The sequence below is a fragment of the Mobula hypostoma genome, chromosome 30 (assembly GCF_963921235.1).
Source record: "Mobula hypostoma chromosome 30, sMobHyp1.1, whole genome shotgun sequence".
Lineage (NCBI taxonomy): Eukaryota > Metazoa > Chordata > Chondrichthyes > Myliobatiformes > Myliobatidae > Mobula > Mobula hypostoma.
The window spans coordinates 15144296-15169359 of NC_086126.1; the positions used below are offsets into that span (position 1 = coordinate 15144296).

Consider the following 25064-nt stretch of genomic DNA (forward strand, 5'->3'; position numbering starts at 1 on the left):
TGTCATTATACACCAGTCATTGAAAGTGGGCATGCAGGTACAGCAGGCGGTGAAAAAGGCGAATGGGATGCTGGCATTTATAGTGACAGGATTCGAGTACAGGAGCAGGGAGGTACTACTGCAGTTGTACAAGGCCTTGGTGAGACCACACCTGGAGAATTGTGTGCAGTTTTGGTCCCCTAATCTGAGGAAAGACATCCTTGCCATAGAGGGAGTACAAAGAAGGTTCACCAGATTGATTCCTGGGATGGCAGGACTTTCATATGAAGAAAGACCAGATGAACTAGGCTTGTACTCGGAATTTAGAAGATTGAGGGGGGATCTGATTGAAACGTATAAAATCCTAAAGGGATTGGACAGGCTAGATGCAGGAAGATTGTTCCCGATGTTGGGGAAGTCCAGAACGAGGAGTCACAGTTTGAGGATAAAGGGGAAGCCTTTTAGGACTGAGATTAGGAAAAACTTCTTCACACAGCGAGTGGTGAATCTGTGGAATTCTCTGCCACAGGAAACAGCTGAGGCCGGTTCATTGGCTATATTTAAGAGGGAGTTAGATATGGCCCTTGTGGCTACAGGGATCAGGGGGTATGGAGGGAAGGCTGGTGCAGGGTTCTGAGTTGGATGATCAGCCATGATCATAGTAAATGGCGGTGCAGGCTTGAAGGGCCGAATGGCCTACTCCTGCACCTATTTTCTATGTTTCTATGTTTACCCGCTCCGTCAGTAACCTTCAGCTTCCCAGTGCCTGCTTCCATCAAGCCAGCCCTCCCATTCACTCGGCTGTGGAGGCCAAGTCACAGGGTATATTTAAAATGGAGGTTCGTGAATAGTCAGGGTTAGAGTTGGAATGGAATGAGCACTGAGTTCTCCAACTTCATCTGCCTCCCTCCGACTATTTTTGCCACTCCCCACTCTCCAGTTTACAGAGAAAAACAAAAGTCATCCCGTGAGCAGCAGCTCTCTGAGCAAAAACACCTTGTTAATGAGAGGGGCCAGAGGAGAACGGCCAGGCTGGTTCAAGCTGACAGGAGGGTGACAGTAACTCAAATATCCAGGCATTGGGCAGCAGGGCATCTCTGAATGCACAGGATGTCGAGCCTTGAAGTGGGTGGGCTACACTTCAGAAGAGGTTTCCATCCAAGTGGTCAGTGTGGACATGGTGGAGGATTACAAATACCTGGGGACACGAATTGACAATAAACTGGACTGGTCAAAGAACACTGAGGCTGTCTACAAGAAGGGTCAGAGCCGTCTCTATTTCCTGAGGAGACTGAGGTCCTTTGACGTCTGCCCCTCGATGCTGAGGATGTTCTACGAGTCTGTGGTGGCCAGTGCTATCATGTTTGCTGTTGTGTGCTGGGGCAGCAGGCTGAGGGTAGCAGACACCAACAGAATCAACAAACTCACTCGTAAGGCCAGTGATGTTGTGGGGATGGAACTGGACTCTCTGACGGTGGTGTCGGAAAAGAGGATGCTGTCCAAGTTGCATGCCATCTTGGACAATGTCTCCCATCCACTACATAATGTACTGGTTGGGCACAGGAGTACATTCAGCCGGAGGCTCATTCCACCGAGATGCAACACAGAGCGTCATAGGAAGTCATTCCTGCCTGTGGCCATCAAACTTTACAACTCCTCCCTTGGAGGGTCAGACACCCTGAGCCAATAGGCTGGTCCTGGACTTATTTCCTGGCATAATTTACATATTACTATTTAACTATTTATGGTTTTATTACTATTTAACTATTTATGGTGCAACTGTAACGAAAACCATTTCCCAGCGGGATCAGTAAAGTATGACTATGACTAAGACCTCACCGGCTTCCGTCCCCGAACCAAATGAAGTGGCCACCGAGGGGAATGCCGGGTAAAGATTCGAACAGAGGGGCCTGGTCTGAAATGCAGGGGCACCTCCCTCCTTCCGCCCACTCTCCTCTCATACGAATCAACTCTTCGCCTCTTCCTCCCATCACCCCTCACCTGCCCCCACCACCTTACCTTGGCCTCCGCCCCTCCCGCCTCCTATCCAGTCCTGACGAGGCTCTCAGTCCGAAGCGTCCACTATTTATGCCCCTCTGTGGATGCTGCCTAACTTGCCAAGTACGTCTGGCATTTCCTGTGCATTACTCAACATTTCCCAGCGACCACAGAATCTCTTGCGTTTGGGCGGAGAGGAGTTCAGAACGATTCGAGGGGATTTCATTTTAACCTATTGAAAGGATAGAGTGGAGAGGATGCTTCCTCGCTTGGGGGACAGTCTTCTGAGAACAGGACGTCCTTTTAGAACAGAGATGAGGAGCATTTTCTTCAGCCAGAGGGTGGTGAATTTATGGAATTCATTGCCACAGAGGGCTGCGATGTGCATGTCTTGGGTACATTTAAAGCAAAGGTTGATAAATTCCTGATTAGTAAGGGTAAGGAAGGATATGGGGAGAGGGCAGGAGTATGGGGTTGAGAAGGATAATAAATCAGCCGCGACGCAATGGCAAATCAGACTCAATGGGTTGTAGGCCTAATTCCACTCCTCTTCTGAACCCTGCGATACAAGCTTACTGCACCGTACTGTTACGAGAGGACTCGAGCCGAAGGCGTGACCCACCTGCTTATTGTACTGCATGATGCCCAGTGTTGGGAAGACCCACGTGCTGGCAGGGGGGATGACGTCGCTGTCTGCAAAGCTAATCCATTGCTGGACCTGGGCCGCTGCCTCGCGCGTAGCTCCTCTGAGTTCGTCGTTGGCCACTGGGTGGGTGGGTGGAGGAGAGACAACACGCGGAGTGAGCCGACAGGAACCTCACCGCCTCCCGCGAGATAGTGCCCGCACAGTACTCCTTCCTCCCTTGAATCGTTTTATCCTGTGCGCTGGGTAACAAGGTTCGAGGTCCGAGGGGCTGAGTGCACTGGGTCTCCAAGGGAGATCAAAACCCATTCCCCGCCGAATCTTGTCGCAGACTCTAGACTCCGGGGAATAGATTTAGGACCGGGACGGGGAAGAAAGGCTCTTTGCAGTGTGTAATTAACCTGTGAAATTCTCTGTCCAGGGAAGTAGTAGAGGCTTATCTCTTTAAGTGAAATAAATTTTACTGACCGGGTGGGGGAGAAATTGGGATCAACACTGGAATAGTGTCCCTGGGTGAGTGCTGGTCGGCATGAAGTTGGTGGACTGCAGCGTGTGTGATGCTAAGTAGTAACAGCACATAGAATTTAAATTAATCAACTTGGTATTGAAGTCTACCCAAACCTGAGCATTTGGTTTTAAGAGAACTCTTGAACACTACAGTTAAAGAGGAAAGGGTTCCCCAATACACAAGTGTAAAAGAGAGAATTGTGACTCTGGATCATGGCTAAGGATTAAAAAAATATAAAAGCTCCACCATAAAACACAATATACAAGTGAACGTGGCCATACGTACACAAGATTTGTCTATATATCCTCAGTGGCCCCTTTATGAGGTACACCTGCTCATTCATGCAAGTCTCTAATCAGCCAATCACCTGGCAGCAACACAGTGCATAATAGCTTCGGTTGGTTGTTGGTGCCAGATGGGGTGGTTTGAGTATCTCAAAAACTGCCAGTCTGGGATTTTCACTCACAGCGGTCTCTAGAGTTTACAGAGAATAGTGCAAAAAAAGAACAAAAATCATCCAGCGAGTGGCAGTTCTGAGACTGAAAACGCCTCAGAGGTCGGAGGAGAACGGCCAGACTGATTCAAGCTGACAGGAAGGCGACAGAAGCTCAAATAACCACCCATTACAACAGCGGTGTGCAGAAGAGCATCTCTGAATGCACAACACGTCAAACTTTGAAGTGGATGGGCAACAGCAGCAGAAGACTACGCTGGGTTCCACTCCCGTACCAAATGAAGTATACACAGACCAACTGTATGAATAAAGTGACGCTGGGTACAGGATTATCTCACCAAAAGGTCACTTTGACAGGAAATGATTAAGTGGCAAAGGGTCTCACGGCAAAAGGAACTTTTCTCGGCAGCAACAGGGCAGATGAAGGGACAGCGACACCGAGCTGTGGAGTGTAAGCATAAAGTGGCAGTACACGGGGAGGAAGGGCGTGAGGCTGCGGCTGATGTGATGGGAGACAGAGGACGTCGGAACATTACCGAATTGATAGATAATGCTGCTTGCGGCTTACCGTAATGGGCAATGGCATTGCTCTCAAACACGCAGAAGCCGTCGTTGCCTTCGAACGCTGGGACCTGGAACAGAAGCACGCAGCTGGATTGAGCAATAAATCCGCTGAACCGCCAGCTCCAGACTGAATCAACACCTCAGTGGGCACAACGCACCAGTCACACCACCATAAAACAGAATTAAGCTGTCCGGCCCATCAGGTCTGCTCCATCATCACATCTTGGCTAGTTTATTTTCCCCTCAACCCCATTCTCCTGCCTCCTCCCTGTAACCTTTGACATGTAGACCAATCAAGAACCCATCAACCTCTTGTGCGGCCGCATGTGGCAACGAATTCCACAGATTCACCACCCTCTGTTCAAAAGGGACATCCTTCTGTTCTGATGGTGTGCCCTCTGGTCATAGACTCCCCCCACTACTGGAAACAATCTCCCAACGTCACCTCTATCTACACCATTCAATATTCAATGACGAAACTGCCCCCCCCCCCAAATTCTTCTGAACTCCAGCAAGTACAGACCCAGAGCCGTCAAACACTCTTCAGACATTAACCCCTTCATTCCCAGGGTAATTCTCGTGATCCTCTTCTGGGCCCTTCCCAATGCCAGCACAACATTTGCCCATGTTGACTGGGACTCTCAAACCACAAACACAGGGGATTCGGCAGATGCTGGGAACCCTGAGCAACACCCACAAAATGCTGCAGGAACTCAGCAGGTCCGGCAGCCTCTATGGAGGGGAATAGACAGTCGGCATTTTGGACTGAGACCCTTCAACGCCAGAATAAGCTGGGGCAGAGTGCAAGAGAGAAGGCGACAGGTGAAACCAGGTGAGGGGGACGGCAGTTGAGTAGGGGGAAGAGGAGGTTGAATTAAGAAGCTGGGCGGTGAGAAGTGGAAATTGATAGGACAGGACAGTGGAACATGGAAGAAAGTGAAGGAGGAGAGGAACCAGAGGGAGGTGAAGGGCAGTTAAGAAAGAAACTAGAATATGGAGTGGAAAAGGAGGGATAGAAATTACTGGAAGTCACAGAAATCAATGTTCATCAGAACTTGCTACACACAAACTGGCTGCTGCTTCCACAGTAATGGGTTAAATCTCTGCTGCCTCTCGTGACCATGAAAAACACTCAGAAGCAAACACACCGGTTGACATCTCTACGTGCACGAGCTGGTTTCAGTATTGAAGCTCCTTTCTGCACCTTTAATGTCGGCTGCCTTGGAGCTCCAACAACACCCCCCCCCGGGTTCGATTACAACCTCCAGCGTTGTGCGCTCGGGCAGGATGGTAGATTTGCAACTGGCGTTAGGGGTTCGCAGTGCCAGGGCTCGATACTGCCCGGCGTGCACACGACCTCCCTGTGACTGCATGGGTTTGCTCTCACGCTCCGAGGACGTACAGGTGACGGGTAAGTTGTGGGTTCTCTGTGTCGGCACCGGAAGCGTGGGTCGCGCCCCCGCCCCTGATGCTAACGACGGAGCACCTCTGCGCCATCTGCCACAAGCCAGACTCCCCGGCGGACAAGCATTTTCATTCCCGATCCGACACGTCAGTCCGTGGAGAGCAACACTTTATATTCCCTCTCGGTAGCCTCCAGCCTGACAGCATGAACATTAATTTCTCCTTCTAGTAAACAAATCCCCCACTCTGACCCTTTACCTCCTCACACCTGCCCCTGGGTCCCCTTTCCTTCCCTTTCTCCTCTCCTATCAGATTCCTCCCTCTCCAGCCCTTTCCCACCCACCTGACTTCACTTAGCACCTTCCAGCCAGCCTCCTTCCCCTCCGACAAGATTTTTATTGTGACATCTTCTCCCTTCCTTCCCAGTCCCGATGAAGGGTCTCGGCCCGAAACGTCGACTGTTTACTCTTTTCCGTAGATGCTGAGTTCCTCCAGCAATTTTGTGTGCGTGTTGCTCTGGATTTCCAGTGTCTGCAGGAATCCCTGGTGTTGATTCGTGTTTCGATGTACATCTGACAAATAAAGCCGCCGTCACCTCAGCAGAAAGCAACGGCCGGGAGAGTCGTGCGGCACGAGGCACTCAGAGATTAGCGCCGACTCAGCTCAGGTCTCCTCTCGTCGCTCATTGAGCCGGGAGCTGGCAGCCATTTGTTCCAACAAGCTCCACACACAGCTCCTCACCATCGCTGACAACAGGACCCTGGTAATTCCTAAAATAATCCCGGCTCCCGACAGAGCGAGTCGCTGCCCTGATTCTGAATGAGTCCAACGTACCTCTGGCACTGAACCTGACGTCCAAAATGCAGAGCTGGCAAAATGTTTTAAAAACTCAGCGAGTGGGACACGCAGTTGTGTCTAGTTTTTTGATGCAGTGCAGGAGTCGAGGCCCCGGGGCGGGAAACATCCGCATTAACCCTCACTGAAACTGACTGGCAGCTGGTGGACTCGGTCAAGTAAGAGGTCATCAGAAGTGCTCAGTTTGTAAAGCGGGTGTTTGTACTCCCATACTGCATACAAACAGGCCCTTCGGCCCAACTCATCTATACTAGCCACAGTCACCAGCTAAGCTAGTCCCACTGTCAATATTTGGCCCACGAACCTCTAAAATAAATTCTTCTCCACTCAAGTGTCTGTCAACAACCCTCCTCAGTCAGCTCATTCAAGATACTGGCTACCCTCCAGGTGAAAAAGTCACCCTCGGTTTCATATTAAATCTCCCCTCTCACCCTCCTGTTCTCAATTCCCCCAAGCCCGGGGGGATAAAAAGGCTGTGCGTATTCACCCGTCTGCGCCCCTCGTGATTTTATATGAACACACACAAACACACACATATATAAAATGCTGGAGGACCTTCAGATCACTCATCCGACGCCTTAACCACCTGGCCACGCCAATGCTGTGTGGACCGGAGCAGAAAAAGGCGGCAGGGACATGACAGGCAGGTGAGCAGAGGTAAAAGGTCACAGCGAGGAATAGAGGGGTGAGGCAGGGGAATGTCTCACTCCACCTTGAGAAGTATTTGATACTCAACACCCTGACTGAAGGCCAGTGTCCCCAAGTCTTTCTTCAACAACTTGTCTACCGCTGACCCCACTTTCATGGCCCTCTCCTCGAGTTCTCTGTTCTGCAAGCACTCCCTAGGGCCCTACCACTCAATGTCAAAGTTTTGTCCTCCGCTATGGACTGGTACAGGCCGTTCAGCCCATCTAGTCCGTGCCGAAACCATTGCAACTGCCCACTCCCATCGATCTGCACCAGGGACCACACCCTGACCATCCACATATCCAGCCAAACGTTGAAATTGAGCCCGCATCCACCACTTGTGCTGGCAGCTTGTTCCACACTCTCACCGCCCTCTGAGTGAAGACATTTCCCCTCAAGTTCTCCTTAAACCTCTCACCTTTCACCCTTAACCCATGACCTGATCCTGCTCTGGCTTCCCAAAAAGCCAATGGCACCGATATGCAAACTGAACTCCATGCGCCTGTCCTCGCCCCACTCTAAGATCCTGGCAAACATCCACAGCGCATACTTTAGCCCCACCTGTGAATTCATTGGCACTGTAAAACCACGGGAGCAGAATTAGACCATTCGGCCCATTAAGTCTGCTGCTGTCCCATCACAGCTGATTTATTATCCCTCTCAACCCCGTGACCTTTGACACCCTGACTAATCAAGAACCTGTCAACCTCCACTTTAAATATACCCAATGACCTGCCCTCCCTCCTCAGCCATCTGTGGCAACGAATTCCACAGATTCACCACCCCTTGGATAAAGAAATTCCTCATCTCTGTTCTAAAGGGACGTCTGTGCCCCCTGGATCTAGACTCTGCCACTATGGGGAGCATCCCCTCCACGTCCACTCTCTCTGGGCCTATCAATACTGGAAATGAGATTTCACTGAGATCTCCCCTCCCTCTCCAATTCTTCGAAACTCCAGCGAGTACCGGTCGTCAAGCCCTCCTCGAGTGACCCCTTTCACCCCGGGATAATTCCTGTAAACCGGATCAATCCTGGGCCCAGCGCGTCGATACAATCACGAGGGCAGCACACCAGCAAGCTGTATTTCATTAGGGGGAGCTCGAGGGGATTCGGCAAGTCGCCAAAGACTCCAGCCAGATGTACCGTGGAGAGCGCTCTGACTGGCTGCATCGGCGCCTGGAGGGGCCACAGCACAGGATCAGAAAAGGCTGCAGAGGGTCCCGAGTTCGAATCCAGCCGGCTCCCTGGCACGTTTTCCATCCGCGCTGGGTTGAGCGCGGAGCTAGCAACTCGGCCTCGTAAAAATAAGCAAGCCTGCTCAAAAAAACCGCCGTCATGACGGCGTCCTGATGACTCCGCTCAGCGTTAAGGGCTTTCCTCTTCTACCCACATCATTAAGGACCCCCACACACCCAGGCCATGCCCTCTTCTCATTGCTACCATCAGAGAGCAGCCTGAACACACGCGCGCACACACACACACACGGAACATTTTCTTCCCCTCTGCCGTCAGATGTCCAAACAATTAGCATTCCCTCTTCCTGCGCTATCGTTCTTCACATACATTTCTTGCCGTAGCTTATAGTTCATGTACTGCTGTCGCAAATTTCACGATGTAGTCCGTGATATTAACCCCGATTCTGATCCTTAGCACATTCTTTGGGGCCCAAAACCGTTCACAATAGTCCACGTGCAGACTATCCTGTCCGCTGCCCTTCTAAAGCCTCTGCATCACATCTTTGCTTCTATGTTCTAGTCCTCGTGAAATGAACGCTGAAATCAGTGCTCTTCCAAATCACTGATGACAATGAGGACTAGCAATGTGCCCAGCACCGAGCCCTGGGGGACACAGGCCCCACCCCGAACAGTCTAGAAAACCATCACACTCAACCGTGGATCCAATTATCCAGCTCTCCCTGGATCCCGTGCCATCTAACTTCCCAGGGTGGCCCGCAACGCAGATCCTTATCAAAAGCTCACATCTCGACCTCATTGGTCTGAAGACCAGGAGATGCAGGAGCAGAATTAGGCCATTTGGCCCATCGAGCCTGCTCTGCCTTCTTGGTTTCTTGTCTGAAACACACAACAGAATTTGTAGTCTTATCCTCTCGAGTAACTTGCGTACTGCAGGTACTCGGCTTACTAAAGCCAGCCTGCAGCTCCAGACACACCCTTCAGCTCATGATGATGTGCCAAACTTCTACCCGTCTCAATCTAAGGCCTCCCTTCTTACATAGGCCTCCATTTTCTCTACCGAACTCAATCACCCCGAGACAGCAAGGTAAACAACCTGGCCAACTGGCACAGTAACTTCAGGGATCTGGAGACGCGGGGGCCTCTCCTCACTGGTTTTAACTCTACCCTCGAAGTCGACCGCCCGAAACGAATCAGTTCACAACTGTGCAGGGTGGAACTTCGCCCACTGCTTCCCAGCCCAGTTCTGCGCCCTGTCAAAGTCCCGTCGCAATCCAAAGCCCCTCCAACCTCATCCACAAGTTTACTAGCCTCTGTGTCGTCTGCAGACTCACTCACCGAGTCCTCCACGTCCTCATCCAAAAACCTCACAACCCTGAACACATCCCGGCACAAAACTCTCCCTCCATTACCACCCCCTGCTATTTCTGTATCCATCCAGCCACATTTTGCTGGATCCCCAGCCTCCGGACACGGCTGCCTAAAATCCTTAAACCCTGTGTCACATCCTCAAAGAATCTATCCGGATCGCAAGGCACGTCCTGCCCCTCACAAAGCCGCGCTGACTAACCCTCCCCAAACGCCTGGAAGTGCCGTCTCTAGCAATCTTCTTCAATAACTGCCCCCCGCCTCCACTGCGGAAGGGCTCACTAATTCCCAGGGTGATCCCTATTCTCGTTCTTGAGGGAAGGAGTAGCATTGGCCATCCACAAAGCATCTGGAACAACTCATGCAGCCAGCGAGGACAGTGGCAAAGATCACTCCTGCAGGTGGTGGTGGCAGTGAGGAAAGAGGTAGGGAGGGGACAGGGGAGAGAAGCCGGGGGGGGGGGTGCTGGGCGTGGAGAAGAGGGGAAAGTGGAGGGACAGGCAGGGAGAGTGGGGGGAGAAGAGAAGGGGGATTGGGGGAGCAAGAGATGGTGAGGGAGGGCAGGGGTAAGGGGGGCAGGGGAGAGGAGGGGGAAAGCAGGGGGGTTGGGGAGTGGAGGAGGGGTGGAGGACAGGGGAGGGTGGGAGGGGGGAGAAAGGAGAGAGGGAGAGGAGAGGGGGGGAGAGAGGGAGAGGAGAGGGGGGAGAGAGGGAGAGGAGAGGGGGAGAGAGGGAGAGGAGAGGGGGAGAGAGGGAGAGGAGAGGGGAGAGAGGGAGAGGAGAGAGGGAGAGAGGGAGAGGAGAGGGGGAGAGAGGGAGAGGAGAGGGGGAGAGAGGGAGAGGAGAGGGGGAGAGAGGGAGAGGAGAGGGAGAGGAGAGAGGGAGAGAGGGAGAGGAGGAGAAAACAGAGAGGGGGAAAGAGGGAGAGGAGGTGCGGGACTTTGTCTCCGCGGCTGACTCACCTTGCCCAGGGGGAACTTAGCCAGGAACTGCCCGCTCCGGTTGGTCTGCCCCAGGACGAAGCCGGCGTCGACCCGCAGCGTGAAGCCGCTGTACTGAGCGGCGATCAGGGCCTTGAAGGCCCGCCAGTTGTCGGGGTAAGTGTACAGAGTCTGCGGAGAAAAAAGGCGAGGACGGGGGTGAGAAGGCCCCGTGGTGTTGGTCCCGCCGCCGGCCGAGCCCCCGACCCCCGGATGCCGCCGATAACCCACCGATTGCGAACGGCCCCGCTACTCACCCCGGCCGCCATCTTCACAGCCAGCGAGAGAAAGGAGGAGCCCGCCGCACGGCACTGTCGTAAAGACCAGGGAGACACGGCAGCCGGGGAGGGGCGTGGCCTAGAGCCGTGATTGACGGCCACCGGGCTTCAGGGCCCTACCTACGTTGCCGTGGTAACCATTTGGGCCTACACTCGAGGGGGGATTCTGAGCTTCTAATTCCAGCGCGTTTCTCTTTTCCTCCCTCCATTAGAGAAAATTTTAAAAAACTCCCCCGACATAGGGTGAACACCCAACTCAAATATGTCATCAAAGAAGAAAACTAGGAGGCCATTCAGCCGTTACTCCTAACCCCCAGTCTCACCCTAATAACCCATCAACCCCGAGAAGGCAGCCTCACTTAATTGCCATCATCCCACCAGCATTTAGGGCAGCAATGAAGCTCCTCCGTCTTTGGTGGTGTTCAGGGCTTCATCTCGTGGTTTTCACTACTGTCAGCAGAGCAGCCTCGATGGGCCAAATGGCCTAATTCTGCTCCTATATCTTCTGCAAGTCCTGGGTGGAGACTCAGGAATACTGCCGCACTCGGATGTAGAAGGATTCTTCGTAAACAAGAGAAAATCTGCAGGTGCTGGAAATCCAAGTAATATACACACACACACTAGGGGTCAGGAGACAAGATTCAACCGGCGATGAGGGGGAACTGCTTTTCCCAGAGGGTGGTGAATCTGTGGAATTCTCTGCCCAATGAAGCAGTGGAGGCTACCTCAGTAAATATATTTAAGACAAGGTTGGATAGATTTTTGCACAGTAGGGTTATGGGGAAAAGGCAGGTAAGTGGAGATGACTCCATGGCCAGATCAGCCATGATTATTGAATTGAATTGATTTGATTTCTTACATCCTTCACAATCATGAGGAGTAAAAAATCTTTACGTTACGTCTCCGTCTAAATGTGCAATGTGCAACTTGTAGTAACTTGTAATACATAGTACATACAACAGAGCAGTCAATAGAAATACGGTTGCATCATCATGAATTAATCAGTCTGATGGCCTGGTGGAAGAAGCTGTCCCAGAGCCTGTTGCTCCTGGCTTTTATGCTGCGGCACCGTTTCCCAGATGGTAGTGTCCTGGGTACTTTCCAGTGCCCAAGATGGAGCTGACTAGATTTACAACCTTCTGCAGCTTCTTTCGGTCCTGTGCAGTAGCCCCTCCGTGCCAGACAGTGATGCAGCCTGTCAGAATGCTCTCCACTGTACGCTATAGAAGTTTCTGAGTGTATTTGTTGACATACCAAATCTCTTCAGACTCCTAATAAAGTATAGCTGCTTGACTTGCCTTCTTTATGACTACATCGATATGTTGGGACCACGATAGGTCTTGACACCCAGGAACTTGAAGCTGCTCACTCCCTCCACTTCTGATCCCTCTACGAGGATTGGGATGTGCTCCTTCGTCTTACCCTTCCTGAAGTCCACAATCAGCTCTTTTGTCTTACTGACGTTGAGTGCCAGCTTGTTGCTGCAGCACCACTCCGCTAGTTACGGCAGACGCTCTAATCTGGAGGCCAAATGATCTGCCAGAGGAGCTCGGCGGATACGGTGTTGAAGGATGACTGGGAGGTGGGGCTATTTAGGGGAGGAGGAGGGATGAGATCGGGAGACAGAAACAGGTGAATAAACAGAATTGGGATTAAGAGACAGGTGAATGAATAGCATTTGATTTTTAATCACTGACTTTATGATTTTTTTTTAGAGAAAGCTCAGAATAGGCCCTTGTGGCCCTTCAAGACATGCCGTCCAGCAAACCCTGACGAACCCTGATTTAACCCTGAACCTAATCCCGGAAAATTCACCGGCCAACCTGAGGTGAAAATGGTCGTTTCCGTACAGTGGAAGACATACTATACGGGTTCCAATAGAGAGATCGATGGTTACGAAAGAGAAACAGTGGGGCAGTGTTCACGGATTCATGGACCGTTCAGGAATCCGATGGCGGAGGGGAAGGAGCTGCTGCTGAGTTGGCCAGCGTGTGTCTTCGGGCCCCAGGACGGCGTGTCCAAGACAGTGAGGGTCCTCAGCGCTGGGTGCGGCCTCCTCGAGGCACAGCCTTTTGAAGATGGCAGCAGGTGAGGAAAGGGGCAGACGGAGCCGGGGAGGGTGAGGGCGAAGGCTGCGCGGACGGTGAATGCAAAGTCTGCCGGTGCCAGAACCTGGCAGGCAACGTCGACGATAACAGGAAGCGTCAGCGGAGAGGTGAAGGGCAGATGAAGCCAAAACCAAATGGTTTAGATGGGCCTTTTGAGGCCCCACTTGTTGTGCCAACCTTTTGACCTCCCCTCCCACGTAAACTTCTACTTATCCATGCTCCTATCTGAAAGTCCTTCACACGCGCCAAATGTATCTGCCTTTACCACCACCCCGGCAGAGCATTCCACACACCCACCACTCTCTATGCAAAAAGAAAACCTACTTCTGACGTCTCCCCCTCCCCGCCCCGCACTTCCTTCCAAAGAACTTTAAATTATGCCCCCTGTCGTATTAGCCGTGACCACCCTGGGGAGAAAACTGCCAGTTGTCCACTTCATCACTGCTTTTTATCATCTTGTATGTTGTACGCACTGGAATTTGGAAGAATGCGTTGGGAAGGGTTGGGATCTCATTGAAACCTACCAAATGTTGAAAGGACTAGACAGGGTGGATGTGGAGGGGGTGTTTCCTATAGTGGGGGTGTCCAGAACTAGAGGACACAGCCTCAAAATTGAGGGGCGATTTTTTTTTTTAGTCAGAGAGTGGTGAATCTGTGGAATGCTCTGCCACAGGCTGCGGTGGAGGCCAAGTTCGTGCGCACATTCAAGGCGGGAGTTGATCATTTCCTGTCCGGTTGGGGCATCAAAGGATCTGGCGAGAGGGCAGGTGTGTGGGGTTCAGTGGGATCTGGGACCAGCCATGATGGAATGGGGGAGTAGACTCGATGGGCTGAATGGCCTCATTCTGCTCTTATGGTCTTTATCAAGTCACCTGCCATCCACCTTCGCTTGAATTGAGAATTTGTCTTGCTCAGTGACCCCAACATCTGTCAATTTCCAGTGCAGGGAAATAAGCAAAATATTTAGGGAGCTTTTCATGGCTTCTGGATGCTTTGAAGGCGTGTGGTGTGTTGGCTTTCATAGAATATAGAACACAGACACCTACATCAAACTACAGGCCCTTCGGCCCACAATGTTGTGCTGACCATGTAACCTACTCTAGAAACTGCCTAGAATTTCCCTACTGCATAGCCCTCTGTTTTTCTAAGCTCCATGTACCTATCTAAGAGTCTTTTAAAAGATCCTATTGTATCACCTCTACCACCTTTACTGGCAGTACATTTCACGCACCCACCACTCTCTGTGTGAAAAACTTACCTCTGACATCCCCTCTGTACCTATTTCCAAGCACCTTAAAACTATGCCCCCTCGTGTTAGCCTGAGAAAAAGCCTTTGGCTATCCACACGATCAATGCCTCTCATCATCTTATACACCTCTGTCAGGTCACCCGTCGCTCCAAGGAGAAAAGGCCAAGTTCACTCAACCTATTCTCATAAGGCATGCTCCCCAACCCAGGCAACATCCTTGTCAATCTCCTTTGCACTCTTTCAATGGTTTCCACATCCTTCCTATAGTGAGGTGACCAGAACTGAGCACAGTACTCCAAGTGGGGTCTGACCAGGGTCCTATATAGCTGCAACATTACCTCACGGCTCTTGAACTCAGTCCAATGGTTGATGAAGGCCAACACACCATACGCCTTCTTAACAACACTGTCAACCTGCACAGCAGCTTTGAGTGTCGGCTGGACACGGACCCCAAGATCCCTCTGATCCTCCACACTGCCAAGAGTCTTACCATTAATGCTATATTCTGTCTTCAAATTTGACCTACCAAAATGAACCCACCTCACACTTATCTGTGTTCATCAGATCAGAATTATGTTTATTATTCTGCGGGAGCAGAGAGAGCAGCGCACTGCACGTGCACAGCCCTCCGGTGAAAAATGATATCGTACCCGTTAAATAGCGGCCGTGGACAATTCTGATTTGATGGAGACAGACGTGAAAACACAGAGGAACATCTGGAGAAATTTCTGAAATGCTCGTTCACTGCTGTCGTTACTGTGCGGTCCGGAACCTTCTGGAGGGAAGGCCTCAGAATCCCCGGCTTTGCCTGCTGTTGGTGACCGAGATTGAGGTTGAATTGTTCGGACAGAGATGGCGCTCAGTACTCGGTGTCGGAGAGCTGATTCGGAGGCTCGAAGTTTTCGGACGCCTCAGAGTCAGACTGCAGTCGGGCATGGCAGAGAGAGTTTTTCTTCCTTCTCCCATCTGCGTGAGATGTGGGACATTTGAGAGACTTTGAAGTTTTTACTGTGCTCATGGACTTCTTCATCAAGTTGTGGTATTGTTGCACTGTTGTAACTATATGTTCTAATTATGTAGTTTTGTTAGTTTTTTCAGTCTTGGTCTGTCCTGTGTTTTGTGATATCACACCGGAGGAATATTGTATCAATTCTTAATGCATGCATTACTAAATGACAATAAAAGAGGACTGTCTGTCTTCATAATCTATATCTATTGTGAAATATTTGAATTTGAATTGAATTGACTTTATTTCTTACATCCTTCATATATGTGAGGAGTAAAAATCTTTACATCTCCGTTTGAATGTGCAATTTATAGTAATTTATAATAAAGATTATGTACAACAGGACAGTCAATATAACATAGAAATACAACTGTATCAGTGTGAATTAATCAGTCTGATGGCCTGGTGGAAGAAGCTGTCCCGGAGCCTGTTGGTCCTGGCTTTTATGCTGCGGTACCGTTTCCCGGATGGTAGCAGCTGGAACAGTTTGTGGTTGGGGTGACTCCGGTCCCCAATGATCCTTCGGGCCCTTTTTACACACCTGTCCTTGTAAATGTCCTGAATAGTGGGAAGTTCACATCCACAGGTGTGAATATGGCATCTTTGTGGCAGCCGTACAATGCAATACATGATAATAGGGAGAAAAAGCTGCCAATTACAGTGTGTATGTATATTAAATAGTTAAATTAAATAAGCAGAGCAAAAAGAGAAATAAAAAATAGTGAGCTAGTGTTCATGGGTTCAATGTCCATTCGGAAATCGGACGGCAGAGGGGAAGAAGCTGTTCCTGAATCGCTGAGTGTGTGTCTTCAGGTTCCTGTACCTCCTCCCTGATGGTAACAGTGAGAAGAGGGCATGTCCTGGGTGAGGGGGGTCCTCAATGATGCATCGCTCGTTGAAGATGTCCTGGATACCATGGAGGCTAGCGCCCATGATTAAGTTCCCAACTTTCTTTCTGCAGCTTCTTTCGACCCAGCGCAGCAGGAGTAGTCGGGGGATCGAGTCCAAGAGCCCTCGCGGTGACATTAAACCATGGCCGGGCCACGCTTACAGAGTAAACGTGTTCAGCTCCCGCGGCCTCACTTCAGGGCGCTCTCGAGAGGGTGCAGAGGAGACCTACCAGGACAGCTGCCCCGATTCGAGAGCGTGCCTTATGAGGTGGGGTCGGCCAAGCTAGGCCTTTTCGCTTCAGAGCGGAGGAGGATGAGAGGTGACTTGTTAGAGGTCTACAAGCCGGCAAGAGGCGCAGATTGAGTGGACAGCCCACTGCGGAAATGCCCAATACAGGGGGGGGCATAATTTTAAGGTGTTGGAGGGGAATATCAGAGGTAGGTGTTTTTTTTTTACAGAGAGAGAGGTGGGTGCAGGACGAGGCAGATACACTTGGGACATTTAAGAGACTCTTAGATGAATGAAAGAAAAATGGAGGGCTACAGGGAAGGGAAGGTTAAAGTGCAATATCGTGGGCTGAAGGGCTGTTCTATGAGCCCCTGCAAGACGAGGGTTTCTGAAACGCCACTGTGAAAAAGGGACTGAGGTGGCCAACGTGTGTGCAGCAAGATCCCACATCACATCGAAGCTCCGTCGATACTGGCCCAGAGGCAGATGTCACCATCGCGACGTTCATTATAATGAGTTCCTCTGGTGATGACCCCGGTCGGGTCAGTCAGCTTCTGGGCCCCAAGAGCTCTGCAGGCCAGTCTCAGAAGGGGACGCTTAGCCCTCACCGACGTCCCGGCACCCCCCCCCCCCCACCACCATATCACCGAGGATCTTCTGGAGCATTAAATCAAATTCTGGAGATGGGACGTTACGTTGAAGTTGGACAAGACGTTGGTGAGGCCTAATTGTGTGCAGTTTTGGTCACCTACCTACAGGAAAGGTGTAAATAAGTTTGAAAAGAGTGCAGAGAAAATTTAGAAGGATGATGTAAAGGACTTGAGAAGGCGAGTTATAGGGAAAGCTTGAATAGGTTAGGAGTTTAGTCCTTGGAACACATAAGATTGAGGGGAGATTTGACAGAGATATACAAAATTATGAGGCTTTTTCCACTGAGGTTGGGTGGTCATGGGTTAAGGGTGAAAGATGAAGCAGAATGAGGGGAAACTTCGTCACTCAGAGTGTGGGACCAGCAAGTAGCAGATGGCGGTTCGATTTCAACATTTAGAAGTTTGGATGAGTGCAGGGGTATGGTCCCGGTGCCGGTCGACAGGACCAGTCGGGCTCTCTGAGATCAGTAATCCAGTCCTGTTCCCCGGGAGAGCTGGATCATCGGTGGGCAGGGCTGGGGGGCGAGGCGCAGGGGACAGAGAAGGAGCATCGCGCTATGTGTGGGGAGGGGGAGGAGGGAGCACCGGACCCCTCAGGGGCAGGAGGGAGCGCCAGGTGTGGGGGCAGCTGTACCAAGGGAGTGCCTCACTGCCAGAAGGGCAGTAATGAAGGAGCACCCTAGCAGTACCGAGGGAGTGCCAACTGAGAGGGAGCTGTGGGTGGGTCAGTACTGAAGGAGCTCCCGCTGGAGGGTCGGTACTGAGGAAACGCCTCGCTGTGGGGGGGGTCAGTAACAAGGGAGCACTACGCTGTGGGAGGGAGAATTCTGAGGGAGTGCCTCCACTGTGGGAGGGAGAGTACTGAGGGAGCACCTCACTGTGGGAGGGAGAGTACTGAGGGAGCACCTGTGGGAGGGAGAGTATTGAGGGAGCACCTCACTGTGGGAGGGAGAGTACCGAGGGAGCGCCTGACTGTGGGAGGGAGAGTACCGAGGGAGCGCCTGACTGTGCGAGGGAGCGTACCGAGGGAGCGCCTGGCTGTGGGAGGGAGAGTACCGAGGGAGCGCCTGGCTGTGGGAGGGAGAGTACCGAGGGAGTGCCACGCTGCGGGAGGGTCAGGACCGAGGGAGCGCCGATGTCAAAACAGCCGCCCCAGGTACCCAGAACTCAAACGCGTGACCTGAGTAACTGAGCCGACCCGCCCCGCGGCCTCTTGCTGTGCATCGGGAAAGTCAGGCGGAGAGTAGACCCCTCCCCCGGGGTGAGCTCAGTTCCGTGTGTGCCGTGGAAGATGGCGTGTTCCGCTTTGCAGTTTGTGGAGCTGCTGTTGTACGGCGCGGCGTTTATCTGCGGCATCGTTACCGCTGCCCTGGTCACTGTCATCCAGGTACGGAGCAAAGCTTTGGAGCGGGGAGGAGGGCGGGTCACACTCATGGAAAGTTGTTCAAACTTTGCGAACAGCCCCAAGTTTGCGCTGAAACTTGCCGAACGCAGCTGGCGCAGGCTTTAAGAGTTTCTGCTATTGGGCAGGAGACCTGCTGTAGAAGTGTCGAGTTTTGGGAAGTTCTCGGGGATTTTAACACGAGTAATGGGAGGAAAGTTTGGGGAGGGAGGTCGGCGCTTGAGGAAGGAGCCGACTTCAGCTGAATTGTCCGCCGTTAGTTCCTCAAAGCCTTCACGCCTGAGCTCTGCAAAGGTGAGCGCGTATGCCTGTCTTGGCCGTAGAGGCCCTACAGCCCACGGAGTCGCTGCTGGTCACTGACGCACCCCCCCCCGGCACAGATTTTAACTTTCTCCCGTCGACTCTCCCTCAGCTACCAACCTGCCGTGGGGAGGTGGGACTTTAAGCCATTGAAGTCAGAATGTAGCCCATGCCAAAAACTTTTTAAGCTGTCCGCCCCGGGACCGTAGCCCCCCCACCCGTGTATCCATCCAAACTCCTCGTAAACGTGGAACTGGAGCTCGCACGAGTGAAGAGGTCTCTCCTCCCCCCCCCCCGGCGTTCCCCTTTAACCCTCTCACCCCCCCCCCGGCGTTCCCCTTTAACCCTCTCACCCCCCCCGGCGTTCCCCTTTAACCCTCTCACCCCCCCCGGCGTTCCCCTTTAACCCTCACCCCCCCCCGGCGTTCCCCTTTAACCCTCTCACCCCCCCCCGGTAACCCTCTCACCCTTAACCCGTGGCCTCTGGTTGCAGCCCCTCCCGGCCTCAGTGGGGAAAGCCCCATCTGTATACCTACCCCCTGGGTAGATGCCGCCCGACCTGCCGAGCTCCGGCCAGCGCTTTGTGCGGACTCCCAATGCCCGCTGAGCCCCCTGCGTTTGCTGCCACGGCGACCGCTCCGGCCCCGAATTGTTTCCTTCCCTAGCTCAGCGCGCTGTGTAATGCTCAGCCCCGTACGGACAGTGCGCAAGGCGAGCTTTTTCTCACCCTTGGGGGGACGCGAGAGGTTCTGCAAGATGCTGGCGCAACACGGCAGGACAGGCAGGGTCCGTGGAGGGGACTGAAACGGTGGCCGTTTCGGGTCGGGACCCCTTGATGGAGAGGTGTGCCCTGCAGACCTGGAGCAAGGAGACACGGAGGAACATTTCAGCTTGTGGGGCGCGCAGGGACTTTTTCCAGGCAGTCCACTGGGGAGGGGGGAACTTAAGAAGAAACTGGGGAAGTTTTTCGAAGGTGGGGGGGGGACTGCGACAGAAGAGGAATTGAGGCCTGGGGCGGATCTGCCACGATAGTACTGGCTTGAGGGGCCGAGTGGCCTCCCCCTGTGCTTTGGAGGAGAATGGGGTGGGGTGGAGCGGGACCGTGACCGAATGGCAGGCCGTGCTCGATGGGCCGAATGGCCTACTCCTGTCCCATTTGCTGTCTCGCTTGAGCTCCGTGTGAGGCATAGCCAAGTGTTTAACGGTTCTCGCCCTTACCCGAGGAGACTTTGGGAACTCTAAGCCTGCCCTGCTCCGTTACTGTGGATGGTGAGGACGTGGATGTAGTGAGGACCTACAAGTACCTGGGGGTTCACCTGGATGACAGACTTCAGGGGAGCACCAACACAGAGGCTTTGTACAAGAAGGGCCAGAGTCGCCTCTACTTCCTGCGGAGACTGAGGTCCTTTGGAGTGTGCAGGCCTCTCCTTCACACGTTCTACCAGTCTGTTGTCACCAGTACAATCTTCAATGCGGGTGGTGTGCTGAGTGATGCCAACAGGCTCAATAAACTGATTAGAAAGGCTGGCCCTGTTATAGGAGTCAAACTGGACGCACTGGAGGCCGTGGTAGAACAAAGGACCCTACGGAAAATCCTGGCAATTCCGGACAATGTTTCTCACCCTCTGCATGCCACCTTGGCTGAACAGAGGGGCACTTTTAGTAACAGACTGAGACAGCTCTGCTGCTCCAAAGAGCGATATGTGAGGTCATCACTACCCTCAGCTGTGCACTTGTAATGCTACTGTGACATTTGTAATTTCCTCTGGGATCAATAAAGTATCTGTCTAGCCAGCCTCCCTTCCCCCATCTCTGAGAACCCATTCACCCCACTAAGGTGTCTGCGTTCCTCCAGTTCACGCCTCTTGACCCTCCAATTTATCACCGACCTTGTGCCTTCAAGCCCGGGCCCTGAGCTCTGGGATTCGATCCCCCCCGTGTCTCCTAAAGCTTTTATCCGGGCATTTCTCCAGCGGGCTGCCTGTGACTTGTTGGTAAGCGTGGATGGAGGCTCCGGTCCGACTCCGAGCTCTGACGCTGCGTATGGGCGTGTCTGCACGCTTGAGGCCACACTGAGGGTCTCCCCGTACATCTCCTCCCGCTTGAGGGGGCGTAAGTCGGCCCCCTTAGTGTTGGGGGGGGAGAATGTGAGGGAGAATCGTTCGGAGGGGGACAGTGGATGGATTTGGTGTGCGGGCCGGCATAACTTGTGTGGGCCGAATGGCCTCCCTCTGCGTTGACATCAGACGGGCCTTTCAGCCGGCTGTCTGGTTCTGGTGTCTGACGCAGGCCTGATTGCCTTCATGAGTTAAATACTTCAGCCTGTCAAACGTACCATCGTAATTGCTGCAGAACCGATTAAAGTCACGATCTGGATTCGAAAGTTCGTCAGATCCCGAGAGTACAGCTTAACCTGATTACAGAAAGCAAATGCGAACGCGCGCCGTGGAATTTCGAGCCCTGTTCGCCGGGGTGGAAGCGAGGCGTGAGGGGGAGAGTTGGGAGATGAAGATTGGCTTTGGTTGTCCGGTCTACGCTGAGACGTAGAGCGAAAGGCCCCATTTGCGCCGACGTCCGAGGCGTGCTGGGGGCGGCCCAGTAGCGTAGCGGTTAGCTTGGCGGTTTACGGTGCCGGCGACACGGGATTCGGTTCCTGGTCCTTCCTCCTCCCCCGTGACCGGTTATGGTTTCCTCCGGCGGCTCCTGTCTGAAGGCCAACCGGTCAGTGGGTTAACTGGTCACCATAAATTGTCCCTGCGATTAGGACCCCTTTGCGGGCAATTGAACCCCCACTCCGCCCCCCCAAGACCTTGCAAACGGACCCCGTAAAGCGCAGTGCTCTCCGCCGGGGGAGCGGGGCTAAGTTCGGAGGAGGTGCGCGAAGCAGAGTGGCGGCTGCCTGGAACGGGCCAGCAGGGCTGGGGTTGGGTGGGAGTGGGGGAGGAATCGGATCCGGTGGTGGTGTTTCAGAGGCTGTGGTACACGTGAATACGGAGTGGGGGCAGAAGAGATTCCGACTGGGTAGCCTCCAGCCTGATGGCATGAACATTGATTTCTCCTTCCGGTGATATATTTTTCCCTCCTATTCCCCAGTCTGGCCTCTTACGTCTTCTCCTCACCTCCCTCTGGTGCCCTTCCTCCTTCCCCATTCTCTCCTCTCCTCTCAAATTCCTCCCTCTCCGGCCCTTTACCTTTCCCACCCACCTGGCTTCACTTCTCGCCTCCTATCTAGTTATTCTGGCCTCTTTCCCCCTTCCTTCTTGGCCCTGAAGAAGGAGCTCGGCCCGAAACGTCGACTGTTTGCTCCTTTCCGTAGATGCTGCCTGGCCTGCCGGGTTCTTCCGCCCGTCTTGTGCGTCCGTCTTCTGCGTTTCCGGCGTCCGCGGAGTCTCCCGTGTCCGGGAGCGGGTTAGTCCTGGCACGGACGTGAAGGGCCAAAGGGCCTGCTCCAGCTTGCTGGTGGGGGGAGGGGGAATCTGCCTCCCTGCTCGTCCGGGGCTACCGGAAACCCCGGACCCGGGATTAGATCGCGCGCTCCCCTGCCGCCGGTCAGGGATGGAAATCCATTCCGGCCACCGGAATTTAAAGGGACAAAAGTGGCCCGGCACCTCAGTGGGATGGGGTTGGCTCCCCGACTCGCTGTCCTCCGTGGGGCCTGGGACGTGACCGTGCTTCACCGTGCTACACTGGGGGACTCGCAGTGGTTCCGAGCCAATACTGGAGCCATACCTCCCTTCTCTCTCCCGAGATCACCCTGTGTGCTCTCTTCCCGGTCTCCGGAACCCTCTTTCTTCCTGACGTCTCCCTCCTTGCTCAACTGAGCTCTCCCCAGCCCACTCTTAGACATAGAAACATAGAAACCCTACAGCACAATACAGGCCCTTCGGCCCGCGAAGCTTAGAACTACCTAGGCTTTACCCATAGCCCTCTATTTTTCAAAGCTCCATGTAGCCATCCAGGAGTCTCTTAAAAAACCCTATCGTATCCGCCTCGACCACCGCCGGCAGCCCATTCCACACACTCACCACTCTCTGTGTAAAAAACTTACCCCTGACATCTCCTCTGTACCTGCTTCTTAAAAGCACCTTAAAACTGTGCCCTCTCGTGCTAGCCATTTCAGCCCTGGGAAAAAGCCTCTGACTATCCACACGATCAATGTTTCTCATCATCTTATACACCTTTATCAGGTCACCTCTCATCCTCCATCGCTCCAAGGAGAAAAGACTGAGTTCACTCAACCTGTCCTCATAAGGCAGGCTTCCCAATCCAGGCAACATCCTTGTAAATCTCCTCTGCACCCTTTCTATGGTTTCCATGTCCTTCCTGTAGTGAGGCGACCAGAACTGAGCACAGTACTCCAAGTGGGGTCCAACCAGGGCCCTATATAGCTGCAACATTACCTCTCAGCTCCTAAACTCAATCTCACGATTGATGAAGGCCCTCCCCCCCCCCGACCCGACCCTTTCTCCTTCTCCTGGGCCAACTGCCCCCTCACCCTCCCTCTTCCTCCTGATTTCACCCCCCCCTCAAACCCCTTCCCCAATCCCTTCCTGCCCTCCCTCTCCTGGTCTTCTGGCGGTTTGTGCCGAGGGTTAACGAGATAATGAGCAGTTCCTGACTGGTCCTGTGATCTGATTTATCAGCCAGCCGGGCCGAGCTGGGAGTCTGGAGGCAAAGTCTGCTTTCCTTGGCAGTGTTCACCTCCCCACAGTAACCCCTCCGCCTCTGTGGAAACCACCATCTCACCAGAGACGAGTTGCCAGCAATCAGATCTCTGTCTCTGGTGACACCGCGGGGAGGGGGGGGTAAATTCTGGCCGCAAGACTCCCTGTGGCTCTGTGAGGTTTTGCCCCAACAGTGAAGGGAACTGGGTCACCCCTCCCACCTGCACCGCACCTCCCGCGAACCCCCTTCTTTACTGCCCTTCGCGTGGCGTGGGTCACCCTTCTTTCTGGGGGGGGGAGGGGACTGCCCCCTGAGGGCGGTGGCCAACGTCGCTCCCCGTTGTCGGTCCGCCGCACCCCAACTCTGCCGGCTGTCCGCGCGCGGGTTCCACGCGGCAGGCTGCGGGTGGGGTGAGCGAATGTGGTTCTGAGCTCCGCCGGCCTCCGAGCCTGGGTCCCCCGCTCGAAGGACCCTGGGGGTTGCTGTGGCCATTGATGGTCTCGTCCCCCTGCCGCTCGGTTAGGCCGCTCCCCCCCCCCGGTGGGAGGAGTTGGCATACTGTACGAGCTGCGACATCGGTAAAGTTCATTTGAATACCCTGCATGCTGGCGTCTGGGTGTGCTCTGCACCAACCCTTCATATCGAGCACAACAGAAGTGAGCCCCTGGGGTGGGGGGGGGAAGCAAGAGGGATTTCACCACCCCCACTAAACCTGGCCCCCGATGGCCCACCAAACCCGTTTCTTTGCCACTTGGTTTTTAAATTCACTTTAATTATTCAGACGGTGCCAAAAGAGAAGGCTTAATTATGAGCAGGAAAGGGCGGCGCAGTGACGTAGCGGTTGGGGCGCGTTGGCGCTTACAACGCCGGCGATCGGGGTTCGATTCCCGCCACGTCCTCCCCGTGTCCGCGTGGGTTTCTGCCCAGGTTCCAAAGATGTACAGTTAGAGTTATCAAGCGGCGGCGTAGGCGGGCTGCCCACGCCGCAATCCTCGCCAATGTCACATGACGCAGCTGACGCATTTCGCTGGGTGGGTCGATATAAATACAGCGGATGAAGCTGATCTATCGTCAGGCCTCTTGTAATATCTTTTCACGAGTCAGTTTGCTTGCCTCGTGATATTTGAATTGAGTTGACTTTATTTCTTCCTTCATATACAGGAGAAGTAAAAATCTTTACATTACGTCTCCGTCTAAATGTGCAAATTATAGTAATCTATAATAAATATTATATACAACAAGACAGTCGATAGAACATAGAAATACAGTTGTGTCAGCGTGAATTAATCTGTCTGACGGCCTGGGGGAAGAAGCTGTCCCGGAGCCTGTCGGTCCTGGCTTTTATGCTGCGGTACCGTTTCCCGGGTGGTAGCAGCTGGAACAGTTTGTGGTTGGGGTGACTCGGGTCCCCAGTGATCCTTCGGGCCCTTTTTACACACCTGTCTTTGTAAATGTCCTGAATCGTGGGAAGTTCACATCAACACGTGCGCTGGGCTGTCCGCACCACTCTCTGCAGAGTCCTGCGATTGAGGGAAGTACAGTTCCCATACCAGGCAGTGATGTAGCCAGTCAGGATGCTCTCAATTGTGCCCCTGTAGAAAGTTCTTAGGATTTGGGGGCCCACACCAAACTGCGTCAACCGCCTGGGATGCTA

The 25064-nt window shown here is 53.2% G+C and overlaps 2 protein-coding genes and 1 long non-coding RNA gene across 3 annotated transcripts in view; 2 read left to right on the forward strand and 1 right to left on the reverse strand.

Moving 5' to 3' along the window:
- Positions 1-11018, reverse strand: part of eef1g (eukaryotic translation elongation factor 1 gamma) — a 49764-nt gene extending 38746 nt beyond the window's left edge. Inside the window, exons 1-4 of the mRNA XM_063036157.1 lie at positions 10891-11018; positions 10616-10765; positions 4151-4214; positions 2600-2742 (exon numbers count right to left, since the gene is read on the reverse strand). Coding sequence (XP_062892227.1) covers positions 2600-2742; positions 4151-4214; positions 10616-10765; positions 10891-10902 — 369 coding nt within the window. The 5' untranslated portion in view covers positions 10903-11018. The remainder of the gene's footprint in view (positions 1-2599; positions 2743-4150; positions 4215-10615; positions 10766-10890) is intronic.
- Positions 11019-11103: 85 nt separating this feature from the next.
- Positions 11104-15572, forward strand: LOC134339544 (uncharacterized). Its single transcript, XR_010016426.1, has 3 exons — positions 11104-11498; positions 12627-12999; positions 14833-15572. It is a non-coding gene; the product is annotated as an uncharacterized LOC134339544 (long non-coding RNA).
- Positions 15573-18308: 2736 nt separating this feature from the next.
- LOC134339609 (transmembrane protein 179B-like) overlaps positions 18309-25064 on the forward strand; it is a 36435-nt gene continuing 29679 nt past the window's right edge. Inside the window, exon 1 of the mRNA XM_063036272.1 lies at positions 18309-18430. Coding sequence (XP_062892342.1) covers positions 18335-18430 — 96 coding nt within the window. The 5' untranslated portion in view covers positions 18309-18334. The remainder of the gene's footprint in view (positions 18431-25064) is intronic.